The sequence below is a fragment of the Boleophthalmus pectinirostris genome, unplaced genomic scaffold (assembly GCF_026225935.1).
Source record: "Boleophthalmus pectinirostris isolate CB_2022bp ecotype Guang Dong unplaced genomic scaffold, ASM2622593v1 HiC_scaffold_1440, whole genome shotgun sequence".
In the NCBI taxonomy this organism is placed as follows: Eukaryota; Metazoa; Chordata; class Actinopteri; order Gobiiformes; family Gobiidae; genus Boleophthalmus; species Boleophthalmus pectinirostris.
In genome coordinates, this window is record NW_026571056.1 from 1 (window position 1) to 25,000 (window position 25,000).

Sequence of the window (25,000 nt, forward strand, 5' to 3'; positions counted from 1 at the left end):
GCAGCAAATGCCTGACCTCCCGCAGGTGAGAGCGCGGTGGAGATGCCAGGTTAATGAGTGCGAAAAGTCCATATCTTTAAGTGCTCGCACGAGAAGAAGGGGCTCTGCAGCCGTCTCTTTTTAAACTTTTATGAGTTTATAAGGGACCCACGCATTTCTGTGTCCCTGTGTAAGCCCCTCTGTTCTCCATGACCAGGTAAAATTCTAGTCCTTTAGCCCTTATTCAAAATATCCAAATTCCTAAATCATTGATCCTTTTAGTGCTGCTGTCTGACCGCTCCACTCTTGCAACACGCTGAGCTTCAAAGTGCATTCTCGTGCGCCCTAGTCTTTGGCGACAGGTAATGAATGTCTACTGATCCTGTCCATTCACAAAAATGTCCAAATTGTCTCACAATCCAGTTTTTCGTAGTTTCTCTGCTTGGCCGTATCATTACGCCTTGAGCCATGCCCGCGTTGCTGCGCGCCTCCATCTGCAGAGATAGGTGAAGACCCGTAACTTCTTCATTCATAAAAGTTCCAAATTCTTACACATCTGTCCCTTGTAGCCACGCTGCTCGGCTGAAGTCGCAGTACTAGGACCTACAGTGGTGCGCCTTCAACAATCGGATAAGATAAATGCATTCTAAATATAACTCTGCCGCACGATCCCAGGGTTGACGGCTGGGAATCCTCTTTATGCAGCTCACTTTCTGGAGTTTGGGATGACGGGCGCAGAATGACTTGCCCGTCCTTCGCACAATGCTAACTATACAACCAGATTCATTGTTAGAAAAAGCATGTTTGGAGGTGAAATTATATTTAGAATGCGTTTATCTTATCCAATTGTTAAAGGCGCACCACTGTAGGCCTTGGTACTGCGAGGGCAGCCGAGCAGCTCAGCTACAAGGGTCAGATGTGTAAGAATTTGGAACTTTTATGAATGAAGAGGTTACGGGGAGTTACCTGTCACTGCAGATAGAGAAGCGCACTTGGCTCAAGACGCAATGATACGGCCAAGACAAGAAACTATGACAAACTGGATTGTGTGACAATTTGGACATTTTTGTGAATGGACAGGAGCAGTAGACATTCATTACCTGTCGCCAAAGACAGGAGAATGCGCTGTGAAGCGGTGCCGGGCTCGCAGTCAGATAGAGGGACTAAAAAGATCAATGGATTTAGGAATTTGGATATTTTCATGAATAAGGACTAAAAGATTGGAATTTTACCTGGTCATGGAGGACAGAGCGCCTTACACAGGGACCCAGAAATGCGTGGGTCCCTTATAAACTCATAAAAGTTTATAAAGAGGTGGCTGCAGCGCTGCTTCTCCTCATGCACGTACTTAAAGATGGGGACTTTTACGCACACGTTAACCTGGCATCTCCACCGCGCTCTCACCTGCAGGGTGGTCAGAGCAGCGTGTGTAAAGCTCTGCGTACTCTAATGTCGCAGATCACGCCAAATACCCTGCTATACGGGATCGCGGTTCTCTCTCGCTTTCGCTCTCTCATCCAAGATTAGTCCTGGAGTAGTCCTGGTTCATCAGTGTCGGAATGGTGGCATCAAAGTGTCGGAATGGGGGCATCAAAAAGTGTCGGAATGGGGACATGCCGGGGTGGACGATTGTCGGAATGACGGTATGTCGGAGTGGGGGTCTGTTGGAGTGATGGTATGTCGGAATAGGGGTTGCCGCCCCGCATGGAGTAAATTGTACTAAGACACTGAAATAAATTCATATATATGGCGAGCAGTAGTTTTTGGATGAAATTAAAGGCTTTAATGCACGCCATACAGTGCGGAAAATACGGTAGTTATAATCTATGATGCCTGTGGATCATTATGTTACAATCTGAACAATTAAAATCATAATACTGATCTAAAGTAACCTGTAATAGAAACAAGTCCTTTGCCTTATAGGTTGGTTGGAAAAACACGGTGCCCAATGGGAGCTGACCTTGCCATAAGCGTCATCACAGCAAAGTGCCACATGCTGTCAGACACTTCTGTGGATACCTGCACATCACACTAGGGACTAGAAGATTTTTTTTTTTTCATTTATACCAAAATGACTATGTGACACTGCTGAATATTACATGTGGCACTGGTTAAGGAAATAAAGTTGGAGAGGGAAATGCATACTTCACAATTGGGGTATACTATACCTGGTTAAAAGCTCTGAAAAGTCAATTTTACAGAACAGATCTACTTTAAGATCTGGACTGTTTTGTATCTAACCATTTTGTAGCTTCTCTCCTTTAGTTCCTTTAGAATCTCTCTGAACCAATCCTGTCCCGGACTGTGGACCACATAGACCTCAGACCTGGACATAAACAGGTCTTGGGTCTGGTCTGGATTCAGATCCCGGATCACTGCCTTGAGTCGGACCTCAGCAGAAGAAGAGAGAGGTCTCTGAGAGCTGCTCATGGGCTCCACCAGCAGGCTGCACTGTTCCACTGCAAGTTCTGGAGGACATCAAATTAATGTACAGAAAAAAACATGAAGCTTGAATGAGATATTAAAATGCACCTCTGTGATGTTTATCAAAAGGTTTCAGGCTTAAATGTATTCATCATCTCAGTGTTTTGTATGTAATGTCATATGTTATGTAAAATAAAATAAAATAAATGTCAATAAATGTAAAATCATAGTATGCAACTTTTTAAGCAAAGAATAGACTAAAACTGATAGTTGCTAAAACTATACCTTTTCAAATCTGCAGACTGTGTAAAGTAAGTATCTACCCTACGTTTCAGCCCAGACTGGTACTGACCTTTTTCCCAAGTGACTGCAGCTTGTGTGAGGGGAAAGCAGAGCCTATAGCTGGGTTCAGAGCAGAGCAATGACCCCCAAACAGAAGAGAACCAGGAGCTGATGACAGAGCCAGAGTCTATGAGATCCAACAGGGAAGAGAGAGGGAGGAGTCTGCCCCCTAGAGGAGTCAGGAGCTGGGTGAGTCTATCTGCTCCATTGTGATCAACACAAGTCAAAACCTGAAGAGAAAAAATAGGAGTGCACAGAAAAGGAACAGTGGATTCCATGCATATGAAACATGATAAGTAATACACTCGCTATGTCATTGTGCATATATGTTTAGAGTTCTTATTATAATGGAAACTTTTTTTATAATAAAAAATAGATTAAATTCATAGGTGGGTTGTATTTTGAACCCACCCAGCTGGGCCTGTCAAGGACTTATCATTCAATAAAAAATATATATATATTATAAGTTTTGTACCACTAGTGGGTAACTTTCTGTTATTTTTCTGTTCTATAATTAGATTTCAGCAGTAGAGAGTTGATTAAATGACTCAGTACACAAACTAACTACTAAAGAGTTTAATTCTGCCATTTACTGATTGCAGTTCCTGTTATACAAGATAAGAACCTAAATTTGTCTCACAATGGAGAAATTAAAGTGTTTATTTTATTTTACTTATTGTTTATCAAAATATCAATGCTATGGAAAATTCAAGAACAGCAGGAGAATTAGGAAACATGCAATCAGAGTCAAGCATTCACTGTTGATTTAACACAACGCAGTGCCAGCAGGGTAGAGCTATAAGGCTACGAAGTTGTGTGCAATAGGTGGCTGTGTTTTCATTTATAAAGGGTTTAAGAGCTGTTTTATTGTTATTGTGTCATGTAACATTATGTACCATCTATAATTTCAGCACCAATATTTCACTTCATAATTAATGTGAAAGGAGAGTGCAATATGAACTGCTAAACTAATACAAATTGTCATTACTACTTAATCGTGGTGATTCCTCCCCCATCCTCTCTGAGCTCTCACCTGTTTATGTGCGGTTGTGTCCAACCAATGCAGTGTGACCCGTCTCTGCCCGATCATCTCCTGCAAACCCCGAGACATCACCTTCTCACACACATCTACTGTGCCCCCTGCTGCCAAAGACAGGTACTGTTCCATCTGAGCCCAGGAGCGCGGGCACTCGGACACCACAAACAGCAGGTTCCTCCCATCTCCAGACCCATCCTCCAGGTGAAAGGTTGAGCTGCTGTTGCCGCTACCCGCCCGCCTGGATCTGAGGCTGGGCTTGGTGGGGGAGGTGATGTCAGGCCGGTCCCATTGGAAGTCTAGCAGAGTTTCTTTCACAGCATTTTGGACACATGTCGCTGGGCTGTTCAGTGCTTTTCTCTGACATGGGAGTTCGAACTTTGAATCAAACTCCATCTCAAAGTCCTCGAATGCTTTGTGTCGCAGCTCCTTAAAGTCTGAACATCTTGAGATGAGACCTGAGCTGCGACTGGACAGGGAGCCGAAGAACTTATAGCCCCAGCGCACTTTGTCAAACCCATATCTGCAAAAATATGGATTATTGATCAAGAAGGAATTTATAGTCAATAAAAGGCAAGTTCAGGTATAAATCAACAACTCACAAGGCCCTGGACAGACAAATCACACTGGCAAAGAGTGCTTTATTGAATTCCCCACCGATTTCTAGAGTTCCAATACCGATATCAATACTCAGACTTTAAAAACTACTTAGATACTAACCGATACCAGTGTGGGAAAATAGGACTTATTGCCTTAAAACACAATTAACTTATTACAAAAGACATCCAATTATTATGTAACTGTTAATCATTTTTCAAATAACTACTGAATACCTTTGTCTTTTAAATCGACTTATTAAAGGCCCAACCAGGATATTGGCTGAACTGACGGAATCAATACCCAATCCAGTAAATATTTCAGTATTGGGGCCCTTTAGAATTCCTAAAAAAACAGCCTTTCCAGTAAGTTTTCTTAAAGGTACAGTATGTAAGTCTAGAAGTGGCACATCACCTGCATGACTCCATGGAAATAGAGTCATACTTCAAAACATTCTCCATGGAGATAAATATGTTTTATGCCATACCATACTGTGGAAGATTATAGCATAAAGAACAACATTTCCAAGGAAACAAGCAGGATGAGGCCATCCTAAAGGCTAAATAAGAGTCAGGTTTGTGGAGATGCAATCCTGCTCGCAGTAAAGACGCATGCAAAAATAGAAAAAACACGCCTTTTTTCTTGTAAATTTTTTGGCTTAACAGTTACATACTGTGGCTTTAACAATACAAGAATGTCTGATATGCATGGCAAATACATGTTAAAGTATATTAAGTATTTGTCAGAAATGACAGCCCACTTTTCAAGAGGCTGAGAGAAAACAATAAGCAGTAAGAACGTGATTATACTAACTAAATAGATGAATATATATTCCAGTTAATGAACGAATGTCAATCAAAAACATGGAATTAAGATGACTCTGGTTTTACGTTTCTTTTTCTCAGCATTATCTAATAGTTAATCAAGGTTTTCAAAAAATAGGGGCTGCATGTATGCTCAGATGAGTCCCTTTGAATTTGAAACAGACAAAAATACATCCTATTAAACAAGTCTATGATTTAAAAAAAAACAACGAAACAACGCCTATTTCACATGCAACTTAGACAAATACTAGACATTAGACAACAGATTTCACAGCCTTTTGATTACTTCTGCGTCTCGTGGTGTTACCTGTATCCCAGATGCAGTAGTATCTGTAGCATTCCTCTCTTTAAAATGCCATTCCTATGGCTAAGCTCCTCTTTGGTCTGCTCCCCATAGTCCACGTCGATCACAAACACCAGGTTATGCAGGGCCATGTTTAAATCCACGGACAGGTCCAGTTTTACATCTGATAGCAGCGAAATCCCACAACTAACGAGGCAAGCTAAGGTACCTGCTGCTACATGTACAGTAACCAGGCCGCCACACAGAGTAAGCCACAGAACTGCTCTAAACTCACGAAAAACTACAATTTAGATTAGCTATGCACATCAAAATGCACATATTTTTTTAAAAGGTCACATTTCGGAACCGTTTCGACCCCGTGACGACACAAGAATTAAACGAAATCGCTTTATTTTTTGCATAAACTAATTCTATCGTAACTACACTTTCTCCATAGACGCCATTTTCTCTTGTCTTAATGCTTCGCGCTTCTTGACCAGTGTCCCGCCTCTGTGCTGTGATTGGCTCCAAAAGTCCAAAACAAGAGTGTGATTGGTAGAAAGTAGCAGGCTGGTAACTAAATAGTAACCTTCTATTGGCCGAGAGAGCTGTCAGTTCAAACGACGCTGACTGTAAACATGACAGCAGAGGAGGAGTAAAATGGCGACGAGGTTTAAGTTTTAAAAACTCTAGCTCAAAAATAATCAGCTATAGTGTAATACGAAATAAAGAGAATAGCCATAAATCGAAGAAAACATAGAGTAAAACTAAGAAATAATACGTGGATATAGATTAGACTTAGCTCTTATAAATTGCTCTTATAAATTCTTATATAGGAAATGTGTAACAAGTTTCCTTTATTTCTAATACAAGTTTAAGTAACTATTTCCTACACTGCTATAATGACATTAGTTGCCATTTATTCAAAAGTAAGTTTAACCCATGGATCTATGTTTTAACCATGGAAGTATGAGTTTAACCTCCCAGCATATTTTTTAGGGAAGGAACAAGATCTCCTGCCAGATCTCATAAGATAAAACTGCACACATGAGTAAAATTATCTTGTGAGATTTTCCCCCCTGCATTTACATTTGGATTTGGAAAAAAAAAAAAAAAAAACAGGTCACATGTTAGGGAGTTAAAACTCTTCACAAAGAAAACAGAGCTAAAATGGCAGCAAAAATATAAAATTAAACAAATAAAATTTGTGAGGAATTCTACATATGATATGGGAGTGCCCTGAGGTGGCACAATTTTGGGAAAACGTACCATAGACTATGTCTAAATTAATAGGAATAACCATACCTTGCACTCACAAGTCCAAACTAAACCTGACAATTAATGACCGTTGTATATTACTAGCAGACCTTACAGCTGCCAAAAAATGGTAATATGCCACTAGAAATCAGTTCAACCTCTGACTGTGAAAGAATGTCTTTTATCTTACAGAGACATCATTCAACTAGAGCTTTCTACTGTTTGAATGGATGAAGCAAAAGCCAAAAACATTTCTTGCTGGTCCAATCTACTGACCAAACTGAGATCTGGATGTATTGTAGTTGTTAACTGGAGACCTTTTATTATAGTATATGTTCAAAGAATGTACACAATATGTATACTCTTAGTTAATTTTTATGTATGGTATAAGTATGTATTACACAATTTCTGCTGATGTGTTTTGATGGACGAAATTTGCAGTTGTTTTGTGTAAAGGGAATATAAACCTGAATGTTTTTTTTTTTTTTGTATGTGTGTGCATGTGTGTGTAACAGCAACATGTTTAACTGCAAATTACAACGCTTGAATAAAAATCTGATAGCAAAAAAAAAAAAAAAAAAAAGGGCCAAAATTGCACATAATTACAAATTCTGTTAAAATCTTATTTTGTTCTCATAGACCCAGTCTTGTATCTTAAGTGTCTGGTAATATTTTTCAGTTTGATATTGTTCCAACACCGAGACATGAGTTTTCTCAGGGCCATATTATTGAATCAGTGCCAGGAAGTCCATGGTGCTGTCCTCATCATGATTCTGGATCTTGGCTCTACTCTGGCTCTCCTCTGGTTCTGCTCCTCTGTCTCTCATCCGTCTCACCTCCGTCTCTCCTCCGTCTCTCCTCCGTCTCACCTCCGTCTCTCCTCCGTCTCTTGCCTGTCTCTCCTCTGGCTCTCTTCTGTCTCTCCTCTGTCTCTCCTCCGTCTCTCCTCCGTCTCTTGCCTGTCTCTCCTCTGGCTCTCTCTGTCTCTCCTCTGTCTCTCCTCTGTCTCTCCTCTGGCTCTCCTCTGTCTCTCCTCTGTCTCTCCTCTGTCTCTCCTCTGGCTCTCCTCTGTCTCTCCTCTGTCTCTCCTCTGGCTCTCCTCTGTCTCTCCTCTGGCTCTCCTCTGTCTCTCCTCTGTCTCTCCTCTGGCTCTCCTCTGGCTCTCCTCTCTCTCTGTCTCTCTCTCTCTCTGTCTCTCCTCTCTCTCTCTGGCTCTCCTCTGTCTCTCCTCTGTCTCTCCTCTGGCTCTCCTCCGGCTCTCCTCTGGCACTTTTCCGGCTCTCCTCAGTCTCTGCATGTTCCCTCGAGTTTAAGCCATGAAAATTCCACTTCAGCTTCTGCCTTAAAAGGTCAGACAAAACAGATGGAACCAGGTCCATTAGAACAACAAGGACTAAAGCAGGACTGGAAAAGGACTAAACCACGCCTAAACCAGATCTAGACCATGAGAAAAAAAAAAAAAGAAAAAGCAAGAAAAGCAAGGACTAAAGTAGGACCGAAACAGGACTAACCAGGACTGAACCAGGACTAAATAGCAGGACTGAACGTGGAAAAAATAACAGGACTGAAACAGAACTAAACCAGGACTAAACAGACCAAACATGGGCTATATTTAAAGCAGGACTAGACCTATGAGTAAATTTAGAACTGAAGCAGATCTAAACTAGAACTCAGCAACTAAATCTGTTCTCAACCAGGATCACACATAGACTAAACCAGAGCCTAAATCAGAAACTTAATTTAAAGCATGCAGTTGTACTTACTTGAAATTAACAGAGACTATGTATGTGTAAAAAGAGCTAAAACAGATTAGACTAAACTAGGAACTATAATAATGCCTTATTTGACACCTGTCTCTTGCTACTATTTTTTGCTACTTATTTAGAATTTATTATTAAAATTTTTTTCCTCTTTCTTTTTATATTATATTGTGATGTGTGAGCTATTGTGTCCAAATAACCTCCCTTGTGGATCAATAAAGTTTGTCTAAGTCTAAGTCTAAGAACTAAACTTGGACAAGGACTCAGAAATAAACCAGACTAAGGCAGATCTAAACCCCACCCCATATTTTCAGCTCCTTCCACAAATCAAGCCATCTCAATTTGACTGTAAATATCGTAAATATTTGTGTCTATATCTGTACATGCTTACATTGAGTTATATAAAATTATGTTTTTTTCGTCCACAGAGGAGCTGGAGTGTACAAAGTGGCGGCAAAACAACCCATTCTGTGAGTTCAGGGTAACTGTTACGATTCTATTATAACTTTCTGATGTTTGGTTGATGATTCAATTCCCCTGCTGTAGTGTCTTAGAGCAAAGCATTAAACCTTACACTCACCTTATACATGCAAGGTACAATTATTAAATCTTTAACCAGAAGCATGATGGATTAAAGACAATGGAAAAATACTTGTGTCGATTACAAACCGAACAAACTGAACATTCCTTTGGGTTTAAGACTCTTATAAAGTATTACCTAAAGAGGCTTTGGCTGGGACTGTTCCAAAGTTGCACAAAAGTGGAGAAATCTCATGTTGTAACAGATTTATTAGATTTTTGGCATGCAATTAAAGAGGGGCTATTATTCTTAACTGCTAACACATTACATATTTAGATCCCCATGTTCCCTTTTATTATTTTGAAAATGCTATATTCACCCAAAACAACAATCTGCATGCATCCTGCTAATACTGCACATTGCATCAAGTTTGCCAAGTTGCATTGTACACTTTTATATCCTGTATCCTGTATTTATGGAGACTTGTCGTGTGGGAGCATGGGTAACGTAGGCTTGAGACTGAGCATTACACAGAATCTGAGCTAACCATAGGGCCTGGGAGAGATTGCTAGATCACTCAAACATGCATGGATGACAATTCAAAACCTCAGGCATGTTTTTGATAGGAACAATATTATAATATGTTAGAAAGCTCCAGAAAAGAGATTTTCCACAATACCCCTCTTTAATTATAACCTCATGTCTAATCTGACAAATCTATTTAAATTACACTTCAGGATAGGAAATAAAATATTAAAATAAGTAAACATTAAACATATACTAAACTATATATTTCTGCAATGTTTCATAATTGTACCAACTTTGTTGCATTTAATTCTCCAATAATCAAATGCATATTAGCATGCTAGTTGTTGTTAGCTTTAGAGTTACAGGCAAAGCTCTGGTCTCTGAGAGATGTGAGAAGTGTTTATAGACTCATCACAGTAAACAAATAGGATGCTCTGAATGCATAAGGTAAGTGAGGAATACCCTTGGACCACTGCAAACTATTTAAAGTTAACTGGTTCTGTTTTTCACATGTTTAAGACTGTAAAAATCAGGTACAGTGCCTTTAAAGAGATAATAAAAACAGTAGGATAAAATCAAATAATGAATACTATAAAAACAGTCTGGTGAATATTATAAACATTTATTTAAAGCTCAAAATAAAAGGTGAAATGTTAAAGTGATCACAGTGTTTATATATATATATATATATATATATATATATATATATATATATATATATATATATATATAGATAGATAGATATATAGATATAGATATAGATATAGATATAGATATATAGATATATATGTGTATAAAATATGTTTGTACAAGGTGGAAATGTCCAGCAGAGATGCTGTTTCTGTCAGAGACTCATCTGGGACTAAAGTCTAAATAATCTAATCTTCAGTAAGAGACTGTCCTTGTAACCTGCTTTTTGGACAATTCATCCACTTTTAAAATTACAGTGTAACGAGGAACAAGGTTGCTCTGTATAGAATTATTTGGTCTTAACTGTTAGACGAGTCAATTCAAACCTAGAAGCTACAGGAAAGAAAGTCCTCCACATCTGAACCATATTTCAGTCACTATTTTTACATGCACAGAGAACTCCAAGTGCTTGTCCCAGTCTAGAGTATTGGTACCACGATACTAAAATTTAAAACTTGATTTTAATACTAAGGAATAGACTCAAGACTGATTCCAATAGCACAATAGTAATAAAAATAACTCTTTCTTTAGACAATAGAATGTGATTTTCAACAATAAGTGTAGTACTTTGTTTTATATTACCATGTGGCCTTATATATCTGAGTAATTACTCAATCATCCAGGTAGATTCCATGATGGTCCATGTGATCATGCTTGTTCTGATACAGCTCGAGATCATTTTAGAGCTACTTAGGAGAGGTTCATTTCCGTGACCGTGACTTTTTAGTATCGATACCTGCTCGAATGAGTTTGATTGATTGATTGTTTTAGCATCGATTAGTATCTTTATTTTTATCTTTATTTATGATACTTTTGACAACCCTAGTTTACGAGAACTGCAAGGCGTTCAGGCACGTCTTGTAATTTAGCATTCACAAAAAAACTTTGCAGCTATAATGGCAAATAAAAAAGACTATTATACATGTAACTGCACTTTTAGCAGGCATAGTTTTTCAACATTTTGAAAACTGGGTTAAATTGGACGAGGCAGGTTATGTGGTTTTCCTGGCGTGCATGTGGATATAGTGAATGTCTCTGGGTTAAATCTCAGGAGCAGTGGACCAGATCTGAGTTCAGGACTGCCTATATGACCAGTCAAAAGTTTGGACACACCCTTTCATTAAGTGTTGTTTTTTTCTTACTACTTTCTACTTTTCAGATACGAAGACATCAAATATATAAAGCAGTATTTATCTAATTATGTAACAAAAAATAAAACATGAAATTACTCAATAACTCAACTCAATATTTTTTATATTTTATATTGAAATCTTCAGAATATCCACCCTTTGCTTTGTCGACACTGCTGCAAACCCTTGGCCTTCTCTTAATGAGCTTCATGATTAAGTCTCCTGATATGTGCCTCATCTGCGTCAAAATCAGTGATAAACGCAAAAGGCGGCTATTATTATTTTGAGTTTATTTTTTGTTTAGTTTAGTTTTGATGTCTTCAAGTGTGTACAAACTTTTGACTGGCAGTGTAGCTGGACCCTTCTCCAGATCTGAGTCATGGTCTGGTTTTAGGTTGACAAGGGCAAACCAGAGGAAACCAGAGACAACATGCAAACTCCTAAGAAAGCCTCCACGCAATCCGTCAATCAAACCTAAGACTTGAATCATTATTTACAAACTTTGCATAGAAAGTCTTTGCATCACTTCCCACTTCTGGCTAAACGTTCTCCAAAACTACAAAAGGCCCAATGGCGATAGGCAGCTTCAGTTCATGTTCATGTTCATGACCCTCATCATCTCCTCTTCACTGCGTTGAGTCGGAGTCACTGGAGTCCATGTTACAGGTTTGTGTCCCTCGGTGCTGGACAGAGCAGTGCACGTGTCCGGGAGCGTGCACGTGACCTGCAGGGGCATGCCCGTGGCTTCCTTGAGTGTGGCAGTAGTACAGGTTCTGCGTGCTCTTCCGCAGATTCTCCAGACTCTGAAGGAAAGATCTTTTGGCACGTTCTTCGTCTATGGCGTTGGCACCCTCCTCTTCGACCTCTGCGATCTCAGCGAAGGTCACGGGCTGAGTCTTAAATCGTGCTTCACGAGGACGCCGTGCCCGGCTCTTTCCTCTAGGGGGCGCTTTGGGCACAGGCAGTTGCTGTGGGAACTCCTCCAACATCAGGTGAGCTCCGGCAGCGGCCATGTTGGACAGGTACAGGAGAGAAAGCGAATCTGGAGGAAAGAGGAAGAGAGAAGAGAGAGAAGAGACAAAGGAGAGAGAGAGAGAGAGAGAGAGAGAGAGAGAGAGAGAGAGAGAGGAGGATAGATGAGGAAAGGGGATGAGAGAGAGGAGAAAGAGAGGAGGAGAGAGAGGATGAGATAGAGGAGAGAAGAGTAAAAATAGGAGAGAGGGGGTTAGAACTAAGCAGACCAATATGACAGAGACATTACAGTAATATCTAGCTCAGAGCTAGATATTCACACTGTGGTACATGTACTAGTGATATGTGGATTCCTTTGCTGTTCAAATATTTGCTGAATTTAGAATAAATTTAATGTAATTTTGTCCTATTTTGGATTAGTCTTTGTGAAGAATTAGTGTAGTAATTGTGTTCAACAATTGCTACACCACCAGTTTAGCCCTGAAGTAGTCCTATTTGAGACCTGGTTATAATCTGCTGGGACTTGAAAATTCAAACATTTTCTTAGAAATTACTGTGAAAAGTTTGAGAACCACTGATCTAGCTTATTAATTCATTGATTCCTCAGTTGCAGCTACAGTTAAAATATTTGCTCAGTTTATTTCACATTCTGCCCTTCTTTAGAACCTGTATTGACTTGTGTAGTCCTATGTTTTGTGTAGTCCTATTTTAGACCTAGTAGAACTTGGAAGGCCAAATACTTTTTAAGTGTGGAAAAGTTGGGGGGCTCTTAATGGAGAGACACTGAAAGAATCGGTCAAATGCAGATTTAACTCTGAGACATTGGCGGATGGGTCAAATGCAGAGGACACATTTACAGGGATAGATAAGTCTTCTCTAAAAGCACTACATCACAGCCACTGCTCCCCTGTGAACTCCTGTTCACTCTCATGTTATTGCAGTAAACTGATCCATGTGAGAGCTCTACTGCTGCCATATCAATTAACATTTCAAAACAAAATATTCTATCTTTTGTATGGTTGAAAGTCCTCAAAATGGCAGCAGGAATCTGAAACCCCTAAGTACTGCAATGTTCATTTCTGTTTCCAACCACCATAACGAAAGCAACAAATTGGAATTGATACTTTGCATCTGACATCTTCAGCATTCCCTAGAAGTGTGAAGCTACCTGATTGCACTGCTCTGTCTGCAGCTCTGTTACTCAAGTTAGACTTTATTTTAACACAATTTGACCATAAAAAACTGACAATAGAACCAGCGTGTGAGCTGATTTGTGCTGTTACAGTCATCAGTTAGTTAGCATTAGCTAACAGCTATCAGTGTCTCGGGGTTAAACCATGGATCTATTAAAATAAACCAGTTGCAGCCCTGGAACTGCCAATCTGTCCCGGAACAACAGGTAAAAGGAGCTGTTAACTTGATAACTACCACGTCATGACATCACAAGGTGGAACAGAGCATTTTGAGCTTTGGAGATGTACAAAGGATTAATAAAGGACTACTGTGAATGAAACAAAACACAGCGCCAGGTATGTTTTTTAGGAGGTAACAACATTCTAACATGGCTTAAAGCTCACAAGAGTCAATTTTGTGTAATGTAAATGTCCTCTTTGAGAACTGAATGACCCTGTGTTTCTATGGGGACACTGCTCAGAGACACACAGAAGCTTGTGTTCAGAGTCCATCCCTCCTCCCACCTCTCTCTCTCTCTCTCTCTCTCTCTCTCTCTTCTGTTGACGTCAGGCTAATGCAGATGTGTAAACAGCTGGATGGCTTTTCCACCGTCTTTGTGTAAACAAATGGACTAAAGGCACTTAAAGGAGATCTGTTACAAATTACAATTGAGAGTTCATATATTATGATAAATGTGCTGTTGTGTCATTGGGCAATGCACTTCTCCCTTCGCCACATCGGGTAAGGGCTACATGCAACTGTAGAATTACTTGTTTTCTAATTGTGTAGGAAATCAATTACAAAAAAAAAAAAAAAAAAATCTGTTTTGTATGAAAAGGACTTAAGTTTTAATTTAATGATTTTAAAACACAAGTCAAATAAATAAAATAGAATAAAAAATACAATAAAGAATAAAATATTAATGATAAAAATATTACATTTTATTAAATTAATATTAAAAAGTCTAAGATCCTCATTGGCCAGAACATAAACCTTATTAACCCAGACTCTCACCTTTCTCGTGACGTCCTGTTTACAGTGAAGCCTTCAGTCAAAACTCTGGGAAAAGTTCAATGTTTGTCCCAAAACGTCAGAATCCCCAGACAGGTCCCAGAAAAAAAAACAAGACAACTCTTTGAAAATACTTCAAAGTGTAAAACTAAAATGTCTTTTTAAAATAATTCTTAAAAAACAAAGCCACGCTCTTCAAATTCCAAAGTTCAGGATTTACAAAGTTTTAGGCTGTTGAAAATTAAAGTCCTTTAGTTTTGCATGATATTTTCAAAGATGTTTAACTCTGAAAATAGCTTTATAATGTCCCTGAATTGACTTGCAGAGCTGTGAAATTTGGTCTCTGGTCTCACTACACTTATTTTTGGAGTTATATTTAAGGCTTGGTCTAAACTCCAGTCAAACTCTGCACTCTCTCCTCTGTCTGTTTTTTTTTAATATATATATATCAGTAGCGCCTCTCATGCACCGCCCACTCTGCCGCTCTGGTCCAATCAGATCATGTCTCTGAGTATACTGACTCCAGATCAGATTTTACTGGAAGTGACATTCGCCATAGTGCACTAATATTTCTCATCAGTAAGTTTATTTTTTAAGTTAAAATAATGTGATTTTAAAGTCACTGTACCTGATTTTCACTGTGTTAAAAATGCGGAAAAACAGCTAATTTTATGTCACAGTTTGCGGTGTTCCAAAGTTTTTCCTCATTTGCCTTATGCATTCTGAGCATCATTCACAATGATGAGTTTCTAAGCGCTTTTCACTACTCTGAGACCAGAGAGGAGTTACGGTAAAGCTAAAAACAATTAGCATGTTAACATAGCACTTCTTGATTCTCAGACAGTAATATCGTGCCTGGCTCCAAATTCTCTCCTCTAACCACTAGCATCGCGAGCTTCATTTGATTGGAGCTGAACACTAAAGGTGACGTAACAGTCACTTAGTCCACTTCTTTATACAGTCTATGGGCAAGACACATTTTGCTCAAATATAAAGGAAAAATCTGGTACTGGGCCTAATAAAGTGAAGTTAATTAATTCACTCTCTGTGTGCTAAGTTACTTCTGTAGTCACAGCTGTCCTCTGCCAGTCTGCCCCATCAGCCCCTCCCACCACCATCACTCACACACTCACACACTCACACACTCACACACGCACGCACACGCACGCACACACACACACACACACACTCATACCACATTCATACAAGGCAATGTGGGTGAAGTGTCTTGCCAAAGGACATAACAGCATGTCCTTATCTGAGTAGTAATTTTTTACTCCATTTTGTATATGAATTTTATTCAAAATATATTTAAATATTCTACTTAAAGGTCAAAGGTCTATTTGCAATAGAGTTTTGATTGCATATTTCTATTTAACATGCAACACTGAACATTTCCACAGAGTGAAATAGATAAATCTTGATCATGATCTTATTATGGGGGGTCATGACTGAAAAGGCTGGGAATCACTGGTCTACTAAATACTGTTATGTTTTCCCACTCTCTCCCTGGTCTTGAACACACCACATTGGCAATACACAATCAGTGCATGTGAATCTGTTGTGTGTATATTTCAGTGTTTTCTCCCTCTGTCCCTGTCCCCTGAACACACCACATTGACATTATACATTATAACACAGTATAGACAGTATAATCAGTCCATGAGAACATGAGAATGTGTTGTGTGTAAAATAATGAAGCAGTGTTCTTGAGGCGTTCACTCTCCACAGACTCAAGCTTGTAGTTTGGACTAACATCTCATTCAGTGTTTTTGTTTTTTTTCTCAAAGTCAACAGTTTGGACTAACGTCTCATTCAGTGTTTTTGTGTTTTTCTCGAAGTAGCAACCCTTTGCTTTGTGGACGGAGCTGCAAAACCTTGCCCTTGTCTCAGTGAGCTGATGAAGTCTCCTGAAATGGTTTTCACTTCAGCTGTGCCCTGTCAGGGTCATGAAATTCCAAGGATGGAAAGCAATGGTCAAAGCACAGGGTAAAGGCTATTTTTAAAATTCTAAAAGAAGTTACTCTGAATTTATTATTTGTTTATACATTCCGCATGTGTCTTTCATAGTTTTGATGCCTTCAGTGAGAATCTACAATGTAATCATGGAAATAAAATAAAATAAATAAAATTAAAAAAACACTTCTCCAGACTGTTCCTTTGCTTTGACACAGGAGTGCTGGTGTTCCTCTGAAAATGCTGGCGTGACAGTGACTTTGCTCATGCTCACTTTTATGAAAAATTTGGATCCTGTTTGGAGCTTTGAGCCTAGTTTGTTTTATCAGTCTATCATAACATTTGTACATCTTGACTCAAGGTTTAGGTATCATCCTTGTGTGTGTGTGTGTGTTTTTAGTTTCTGTCAGTCAGTCAGTAAATTTTATTTTATTTTTTACCTAAACTGTCAAATAACCCTTATCAAATCAAAATCTGAATTGAGGTGGTCTTGAGAGAAGAGCTCATGACTTCAGACTCTGGTTTATATCTGGACCTCTCTCTGAGCTCATGGAGTTAATACATTCTCTATGTATTAGAAATATACTGTGTAAAGTATACTGTGGGGGTCATCACACTGTCTTTCTCTCCCTCTCCACCCTCCTTTCCCTCCCTCTCTCTGTTACCCTCCTTCTCTCCCCTTCCCTCTATTCCCTCCCTCTCTCTGTTAGCCTGCACTCTAAACTGGTGTGTGGATTCTGAAATTTGACCTGATGTTGAATGAAGCAGGAATAACATTGAGCTCAGAGCTTGAGTAAACAGCTCAAAATAACAACTGGATCAACCAATATGTCCAACACAGCAGTCTGCATGAGACGGTTACGAAATACACTCTACACACTCAGGAGGGTCTAGCCAGGTCCTGACCATGATCTGGTCTTTGTTAAGTTTGTTTCAAACAGCAAAACAAGAACAAAAAATTAATATCTACTCAACAGTTGTTTGAAAATAAGTGTAACTCTTTCAGATAAACATTCACAACATCACCAGACCTACTATGCTTGTGTCTGATATATAATTATAATCTATGACACCTTTGGATCATTATGTTATAATATGCACATTTAAATATTGCAATATTCATCTTAAAGACACAATAAAAGAAACAAGTCCGCCGACTCCTGTGCCAGAAAACAGCAGCGGTCAATAGGAGCTGATATTGCCTTAACCGTTATCACAACAATGAGCCGCATGCTGTGGGCCCCTCCTATGGATAGCTCCACATCACACTAGCAAGCAGCAGATTTTTATTTTTTTTTGTGACAAAATGATTATGCGATGCTGCTGAATCCTACGTGTATCAGTTCACGTCGCTGTAGATTTTGTGATGCTATTAAAGCTCTTCCTCAGACCTGTGCAATCACAATTTTGGTGACATCACTCCCTGATCCTCGTGACCTTCAGAGAGGTCAAAGGTCATGATGGAGTCAGGGGTCATGTTTCCTGTGGCCACATTCGAGCGGTCTGTGCTTATGTTTTCTTTCTCTCCAGTGTCACATCAACAACAGTGACTCAAACATTTAGTAAAAACAGTGTGGGACTTAGATTTGAAATTTGGGTTAAAAATCTGATTCAGATTCTTCAGCAATGGTAGTAAAGCTATCTGTATTAAACTTACTCAGTTACAGATTTTTATTTACCCAAAGAAAGAAAAGAAAAAAGAAAAAGAAGAAAAGAAAGAAGAAATACTAAATTGTGTATAAAAGTGAAAAGTAAAAGTACAGATATAGGGGCAAAAATCAAAATCAAAAGTAGTATTAAAGTAGTATTTAAAATTAATTTAAAGAGTAAAAAGTAAAAGTATTTTGCACAGTTTTTGAGATCTAATAAAATGTCAAATGTAGAGATGCCAATAAAGATTTATGCTAAAACAATTAGTAGTAGTGAAGTAAAACTAAGTATCAACTGTAAAATCTACTTTTACTTCATTGCATTCCACTACTGCTCAAAATACACACACACACAAACGCTCACGCAGTAACCTTGTTTACATGGAACATAAACAGAGCTGAGGGGAAATGACTAGAACATCAGGGTTATAAGAACTTAAAGTCAATAAGTCAGCTGCTGTTACTGTTACTGTCAGAAGGTTAAGCACTTGCCCACAAACCAGAGGGGAGACAGTTCAAAGTCCCCACTGCTTTCTATTTTCCAGTCCCCACTCCAGTCATTCTAATGTAGCTGTGACAGAAAGAGCATCTGACATAAAAAATATACAAACAAACAAGCAAACTCACATTGCAATTTATTAAAGAACTTCCTGAAGAGGTTTTGGATCTCATCCATGTATTTTTTTTGAGTATTTTAGCGATCTCTCCTGGGCCCTAGTAAAACCCTCCTTCTGTGCAATGCTCTACCAACAAGCCTTCACGCAACACTTCTCCAAAAGCATGATACAAAACTGTACACAACAGCTTTTGTGTGAAAATAGCATTTTCAAAACAATAGGTAGGTAAAAGGCAACACGGTGATCTAAAGTTATCGATTAGTAGTTAATATCTCATAAGTATAATACAACCTCTTTAAAAATCTCTAATTCAAAGTTCAAAGTTCAAAGTTAGCTTTATTGACAATTTCTTCACATGTAATAGATATAAAGGAATCAAAATGATGTTTCTCTCTATTCCATGCGTAGACAACGACTGGGAGAGTGAGAGGCCGCTACGTCTGTGTGCGCCGCCATTCAAATCATAACACTATTCAAGTTTTGCTACAGCAAACAGCTGCATTTGCATACAGTACTATGAGTATTTGTACTTAGTTACTTTCCCCCTGGAGCTGAGAACACATGTTCCAGCAGAGAGTCAAAGGTCAGGAGTGTCCCACAAAATACCAAAGTTTATGTTTCAGGAAATTAAATGGACCACATCTGGACACTGGTGGCCTGTACTAAGGGTTGTTAAAAGTATCAAAAAGCAGATCCTAATCAATACTAAAACCAGTATTGAAACTAAACTAACTACTCAACTGAGCAGGTATCAATACTAAAAAGTCACATACACAAAACAGAAATGAACCATTCCTGAATAGTTGTAGAATGATCTTGAGCTGTATCAGAACAATTATAAGAGCACATACACTAGTATACACCCATGGAACCTACCTAAGGGATTACACAAATATAAAGCCACATGATAATATAAAAGTACTACCATTTAAGGTAGAAAATCATGTTCTATTGACTAAAGAAAGAATGTTTTTTTTATTATCATCGTGGTCTCGGAATTGGTATTGACTATGAAGTCTATTACTTAGTATCATAATCGAGTTTGAAATTTGAGTATCAACCCTAAATGCAATACAGTCCAAAGTGTCTGGGTCTGGTCTGAACCCTCGACCTTTGAGATGTTGAGTTGGACACGGCGGCCATGTTGGATCTTTAAATGTGGACATTGGTCAGATTTATGTTTGTGAGAAAAGGACACTTACACAACTCTCCCTCCTCCTTTCTCAGCTATCTCTCTCTCCCTTGTTCTGTTGAACTATATATCCCTTTTTCCTAACCCCCCTCTCTCATCTCTTCTCCTCTCTCCATCCCCAGCCCTTTCTCCCTCATCCCACCCTTTCTCCTTCATTCTTTTTCTATCTTTCCGCTCTCTTTCTGTGCCCCATCCCTTCTTTCCTACCACCCCTTTCTCATACTTTTCACCCTCTCCATTTTTCCCTCTATCCACTCCTTCCCTCTGTAATCATCACTTCACCTCTACCTGCTCCACTCTCCTTTCCTTCTCTCTCCCCTCTTTATCCCCCTCTTTCTATTTCTTTCTCTCCTCTCTTTCTGTTCCCTCTCCTCACCCCTCTTTTCTCTCTCTAAAATGTTAATTTCCTTTACTTACTGTGACCTTTAGGACAACTGCAGGGGTCCAGCTCATGTCTCTGTAACTGTCTCTGTAAATCTGAAACTTATTAAACGGTAAAATCTTCTGAGAAATGCTCATGCTGGTGGTAGAGTGGTTAGCACTTAGCCCTCACTGACTAAACATGGCCTCTGTGTCCTTATTCTACTCTCAGTATCATACACTTGTTTTTTACATATTTTATTTAAAGAAGAGGTATTATACAAATGTTTTACTTTCTAGCATGTTATAATGTTCCCTCATCAAAAACATGCCTGTTTGACCATTTTAGTGAGCTCTCCCGGGGGCCTATTTGATCTTGCTTTACAACTGGCTATAAGATTCTGTACGAGGCTCCACCCCCAAGCCTACATCACCCATGCTCCCATGTGACAATTCTCCAGAAATATACAAAAATGTAGGTAACATGGTGGTTAAATATGTTAAATGTTAGCAGTTAATATCCCATGGACGTGTAAACCTAATCACAAAGTTCAGGATGGATCCACCCCAAAATTAAACAAACTAAAAGTTTTTTTTGTTTTTTTTAAAGAACCATCACATTTGCACAAATTTCCACCATTAAAATAAATCCTTTATTCTTTGAAAGTTAGTGGTCAGTTCCCTTTCTGACCTGCTTAACACTGTTGTCTTTAAACAAGACACTTCTCACACCAGATTTTCAGGCCAAATTTGTTTAGACATATTCTGCGATGGCACGTTGACAACAGTCTATGGGCTGGTGTAGTGCTGTCCAGTAAAGGTTGTGGGTTAGATTCTTGACTTTATCACCAGGTGTGAGGCCCTCTGATTGCTGCAGTCTGTAGTGGTGTCTAATCGAGGTTCTGGATAAGATTCCCTTTTTGACTTGCATTAAGTCTTTGAGCAAGACACTTCTTATCCCAGATCCCCAGGTTCTATTTGTTTTGACAGAATATTCTCTGATGGCACGTTCACCGTTGTGCTGTCTAATGAAGGTTGGGGGTTAGATTCCTGACTTTAGTTCCAGGTGTAAGGCCCTCTGACTGTAGGGGAGATGTAGTGCCGTCTAGTGGATGTTGTGGTTTGGATTCCTGACTTTGGCTCCTGCTCTGAGGCCCTGTGGCTCCTGGTAGATGGTCCTAAATGTGAGGTTGATTCTAGGCCCTCGATCATGGTACTCTTTGGCCACTTGGTGCTGCACAAAACAAATCAACAAAAACAGTGAAATAAAACATTAATATTGAGGCAAAACATTCAAGATTTTATCATATTGTACAAAAAAAATCCTGATATTTTATTGTTATAAGAATTTTCAGTAAGATCAAATACAAAATAATGGGGTTGCACAGATCCATCTTATTCTGTTCTCATACTGATGTTGATAGCATGATCAATAAATACGCTACAAATCAGAGAGCCTCTGCCAGCCTTCTTTATCTATACTGATGTTGATAGCTTGGCTCTGGTATCTGCCAATACCCAATATGATCTGATAAGAGACTGAAAATAGAATATATTCCTTTAAACATAAACAGTGTATGGCAAATAAAATCCAAATATGTTTTGTAACTGTTATTTATCATTCAGAGTAACTACAGAATAACTTTGGAGTCCTGTACTGGAGTCCCAAAGAATAGACTAATCTGACATCCATTCTCAGATTTAGTCTAGTGTAGATACCAGATCCAAAACAGGTCTAAACTGGGACTGAACCACGACTATATCAGGACTAAACCAAGACTAAACCAGACTAAAACAGGATTAAACCAGGACTAACCCAAATCAGGACTAAACCACAGAGTAAACCAAGACTAAAACAGCTCTTATAGCTCTGAACACTGTCTTAACCCTTCATACATATTTGTCTTCCAAATGTTCTTCCCTTCAGTCACAAATCATAAGACCCAAACTAAATAAATGTGTTTTTACTGATATAAACTGTATTATTATGTAACATGTTCTGAGGAGGAAATATTTCTGCAGCAACTTTCAGGAATGTAGCCTTTCTATCCAAGCCTGCGCCACAAATGGACAGACCTAAAAAGATTGGTAGTTCAAAGCCAGCTGCCAGAACTAAACCAGGACTGAAACAGGAATAAACCAGGGACTGAACCAGGATTAAACCAGGACTAAACAACGTCTAGTCCTGGTTCACTCCTGGTTTATTCTTGGATTAAACTAGGACTAAACTAGAACTACATCAGGCCTAAACCAGGTCTAAACCAGGACTAAACCAAGGCTTATATAGAGTGTAAAAGCTTGCAGCCCCTCTCTCTCACAGGGCTGTTTAAACATTCGTCTTGTTGAGTCTTTTTACGAGCGACAGTCACATTTACAGCAGATTTAAAGCTTCATTAGTTCTCACTGAGAGGTACAGTAGATCCTCTGCTTCAGCCCCATGTCTGATACTGGGAACAAGATTACTGTATTGATATTTTGCAGTGGCATCACACTGGGGGTGTTCTACATGTATTTTTTATGGTGGAATGTTTTGTAGTTACCATGGTGACACAATGCACACCTTAGAAAATACTAACAAAAATGTTTTAAGATACTAAAGATGGATTTAAACAGACTTAAAACAGCATATTTTCAGGAGTCTTTGATCAATGAGTGTTTATGGTCCTGTTTAGAAGTTTGATTTTTGGTGGCATTGTGGCAAAGCGGTTAGTGCTTTCGTCTCACAGCAAGAAGGTTCTGGGTTTGATTCTGGGGCTGTGAGGTGATTTTCTGTGTGGAGTTTGAATGTTCTCCCCATCCTTGTGTAGATTTCCTCTGGGAGCTCCGGTTTTCCGTACCACTAAAACATGCACAATAGCCGTGTGGAGCCAGGACTGCACAGTGAGTAACCGACAAACTGTTGGCTAATGCAAGCTAGCAAAATATGTGAGAGGCTTGTTTAACAGCACAAATCAGCTCACCTGTTCTAGTTACAAGTTTTAAAAAATCCACCTGTTTTGGTCAAATTATGTTAAAACAAAGCTTGGATTAAAGTCTAACAGGCCTCAGATAAAGCAGTGCTTACAGTCAGCATCACATCCCTAGGGATGATGATGACATCAGCTGCAAAGTATCAGTATGTCTGGGGTGCTGGGTAGGGCTGGTATTGCAACAGTGATTTATGTTCCTGGGGTTCAATAATGATATAACTATCTGACTATAGTAAAACATTTACTATGGAACGTTCTAGGCAAAGCAGTAACATGAAAAGACAGGTGGCAGACCCTCCAATAAAAAAGTTACAAGGTGCATCTTTAAAACTACCTGATCAAAATGTTTTAAATGGTGGTAAACTGTGATTGGTTCTATCTGCATTACTCTCTCTCTGATTGGTTCTTTTAAATAAAGGTGTGTTCTGATTGGTTGTTTTAAACAAGTATGTGCCTTGATTGGCTGTTACCTGCCAGTCATCCTGAGTGGCCCCCTCCATAATGAGCAGAGTCCCATGGCTCAGAGGAACTTTAATGTGTGTACTGTACGTGAAGTCTCCATTCTCCTCCTGAAACAAAATGATTTACACAAAAAAATATTTCAGTGTTTTTACTGACCTGTTTTAGTCCGGTTTTAGTCCGGTTTTAGTCCGGTTTTAGTCCGGTTTTAGTCCGGTTTTAGTCCGGTTTTAGTCCTGTTTCAGACCCGGTTCAGACCCAGTTCAATCCTGGTTTAGTCCTGGTTTAGTCCTGGTTCTTACTGGAGCAGGCTTTTTTCTCAGACTAAAGCTGCGTGTGTCTCCTAGACTGATGGAGGCGATAGTGGGCTGCTCTCCTAACGACGCCTCATCATCACTATGCCAGGCAATACTGTCATGGCCGCTGCGGTACAGGTTACATAGGACAGAGTTCAGAGCAAGACCAAAGCGCTGGAACAGGAGAGAACGGAGAGACAGGAGCTCTGAGGGCCACTGAGGAGGAGAGGGAGTAGGAGAGGAGTGTTAAAGGTCCTATATTACTCAAAATTGTCATGCCATGTTATATTGCCACCTCATCAAAAACATACCTGGAGTTGTATTTTGTTTCATTCACACATTTATGTAACCCTTTATGATTAGTCTGTCTCCAAAAGTGTCAGAATGCTTTGTTCCACCTTGTGAGGTCATGACGCGGTAGTTTTCAAGTTAATGGCTCCCTTTTGTTCAGTAGAGACGGTCAGTTCCAGGGCTAAAATTAACCAAATGTTTTTAGTGGACCACTTCTTGTTACTACATGACATCACAAGGTGAAGTGTTTTCTGTTTCAGAGAAGAACAAAGTCTAAATGTATACAGGGTTTGTGTATTAAACATGTGAATGAAACAAAACACAACTCCAGGTATGTTTGTGATGAGGAAATAGATCAGAAAATAGTGCAATATGTGCCCTTTAAAGGAGACCATTCAACAGTGACGACCTGCCCCTGGTTCTGGAAATGAAGTCACATCACACAGGACTGCCCTGATTATCGACGGGTGTTTCTCATTCCAAACACCTGGCTGCAGGGGGGTGGAGTTTAAAGTGTGAATACCTGTTAGACCAATCACACAGTTCCTTATACCTCCAGACCATAAAGTGTATTAAAACAAACAGTCACCCACAGTGTTCAGCACCACTCAAATGAAGCTCGCAATACTTGTGGTTACAGAAGCAAATTTGGAGCCAGGCTATATATTATGAATAGGATTTTTTT

The 25,000-nt window shown here is 39.3% G+C and overlaps 3 protein-coding genes across 3 annotated transcripts; all 3 read right to left on the reverse strand.

Annotated features, from left to right (window-relative positions):
• Positions 1–1,341: 1,341 nt before the first annotated feature.
• Positions 1,342–5,959, reverse strand: LOC129408043 (treslin-like). The gene is made up of 4 exons (XM_055150658.1): positions 5,510–5,959; positions 3,779–4,304; positions 2,756–2,975; positions 1,342–2,447 (listed from the first exon to the last, which is right to left on the reverse strand). Exons 1-4 carry the CDS (start codon positions 5,635–5,637, stop codon positions 2,188–2,190), a joined length of 1,134 nt encoding a protein of 377 aa, XP_055006633.1. The 5' UTR covers positions 5,638–5,959; the 3' UTR covers positions 1,342–2,187.
• Positions 5,960–10,290: 4,331 nt separating this feature from the next.
• On the reverse strand, positions 10,291–14,955 carry cunh11orf96 (chromosome unknown C11orf96 homolog). The gene is made up of 2 exons (XM_020924989.2): positions 14,530–14,955; positions 10,291–12,412 (listed from the first exon to the last, which is right to left on the reverse strand). The coding sequence occupies exon 2, from the start codon at positions 12,381–12,383 to the stop codon at positions 11,997–11,999; it is 387 nt and encodes a 128-aa protein (XP_020780648.1). The 5' UTR covers positions 12,384–12,412; positions 14,530–14,955; the 3' UTR covers positions 10,291–11,996.
• Positions 14,956–20,930: 5,975 nt separating this feature from the next.
• Positions 20,931–24,984, reverse strand: LOC129408045 (alpha-ketoglutarate-dependent dioxygenase alkB homolog 3-like). Its single transcript, XM_055150660.1, has 4 exons — positions 24,708–24,984; positions 24,031–24,240; positions 23,740–23,838; positions 20,931–21,534 (listed from the first exon to the last, which is right to left on the reverse strand). Exons 1-4 carry the CDS (start codon positions 24,708–24,710, stop codon positions 21,406–21,408), a joined length of 441 nt encoding a protein of 146 aa, XP_055006635.1. The 5' UTR covers positions 24,711–24,984; the 3' UTR covers positions 20,931–21,405.
• Positions 24,985–25,000: the final 16 nt, after the last annotated feature.

Bases quoted from the DNA above. Each gene is read 5' to 3' on its own strand.
- LOC129408043 (XM_055150658.1), bottom strand. From the start codon at position 5,637: ATGGCCCTGCATAACCTGGTGTTTGTGATCGACGTGGACTATGGGGAG. The intron at 2,976-3,778 runs GTGAGAGCTCAG...TTTTCTCTTCAG, and splicing joins ACACAACCGCACATAAACAG to GTTTTGACTTGTGTTGATCA. The intron at 2,448-2,755 runs GTCAGTACCAGT...GATGTCCTCCAG, and splicing joins TGCAGTCACTTGGGAAAAAG to AACTTGCAGTGGAACAGTGC.
- cunh11orf96 (XM_020924989.2), bottom strand. From the start codon at position 12,383: ATGGCCGCTGCCGGAGCTCACCTGATGTTGGAGGAGTTCCCACAGCAA.
- LOC129408045 (XM_055150660.1), bottom strand. The intron at 23,839-24,030 runs GTAAGAACCAGG...ATTTTGTTTCAG, and splicing joins TGAGAAAAAAGCCTGCTCCA to GAGGAGAATGGAGACTTCAC. The intron at 21,535-23,739 runs GTAACAGCCAAT...TGTTTTGTGCAG, and splicing joins CCACTCAGGATGACTGGCAG to CACCAAGTGGCCAAAGAGTA.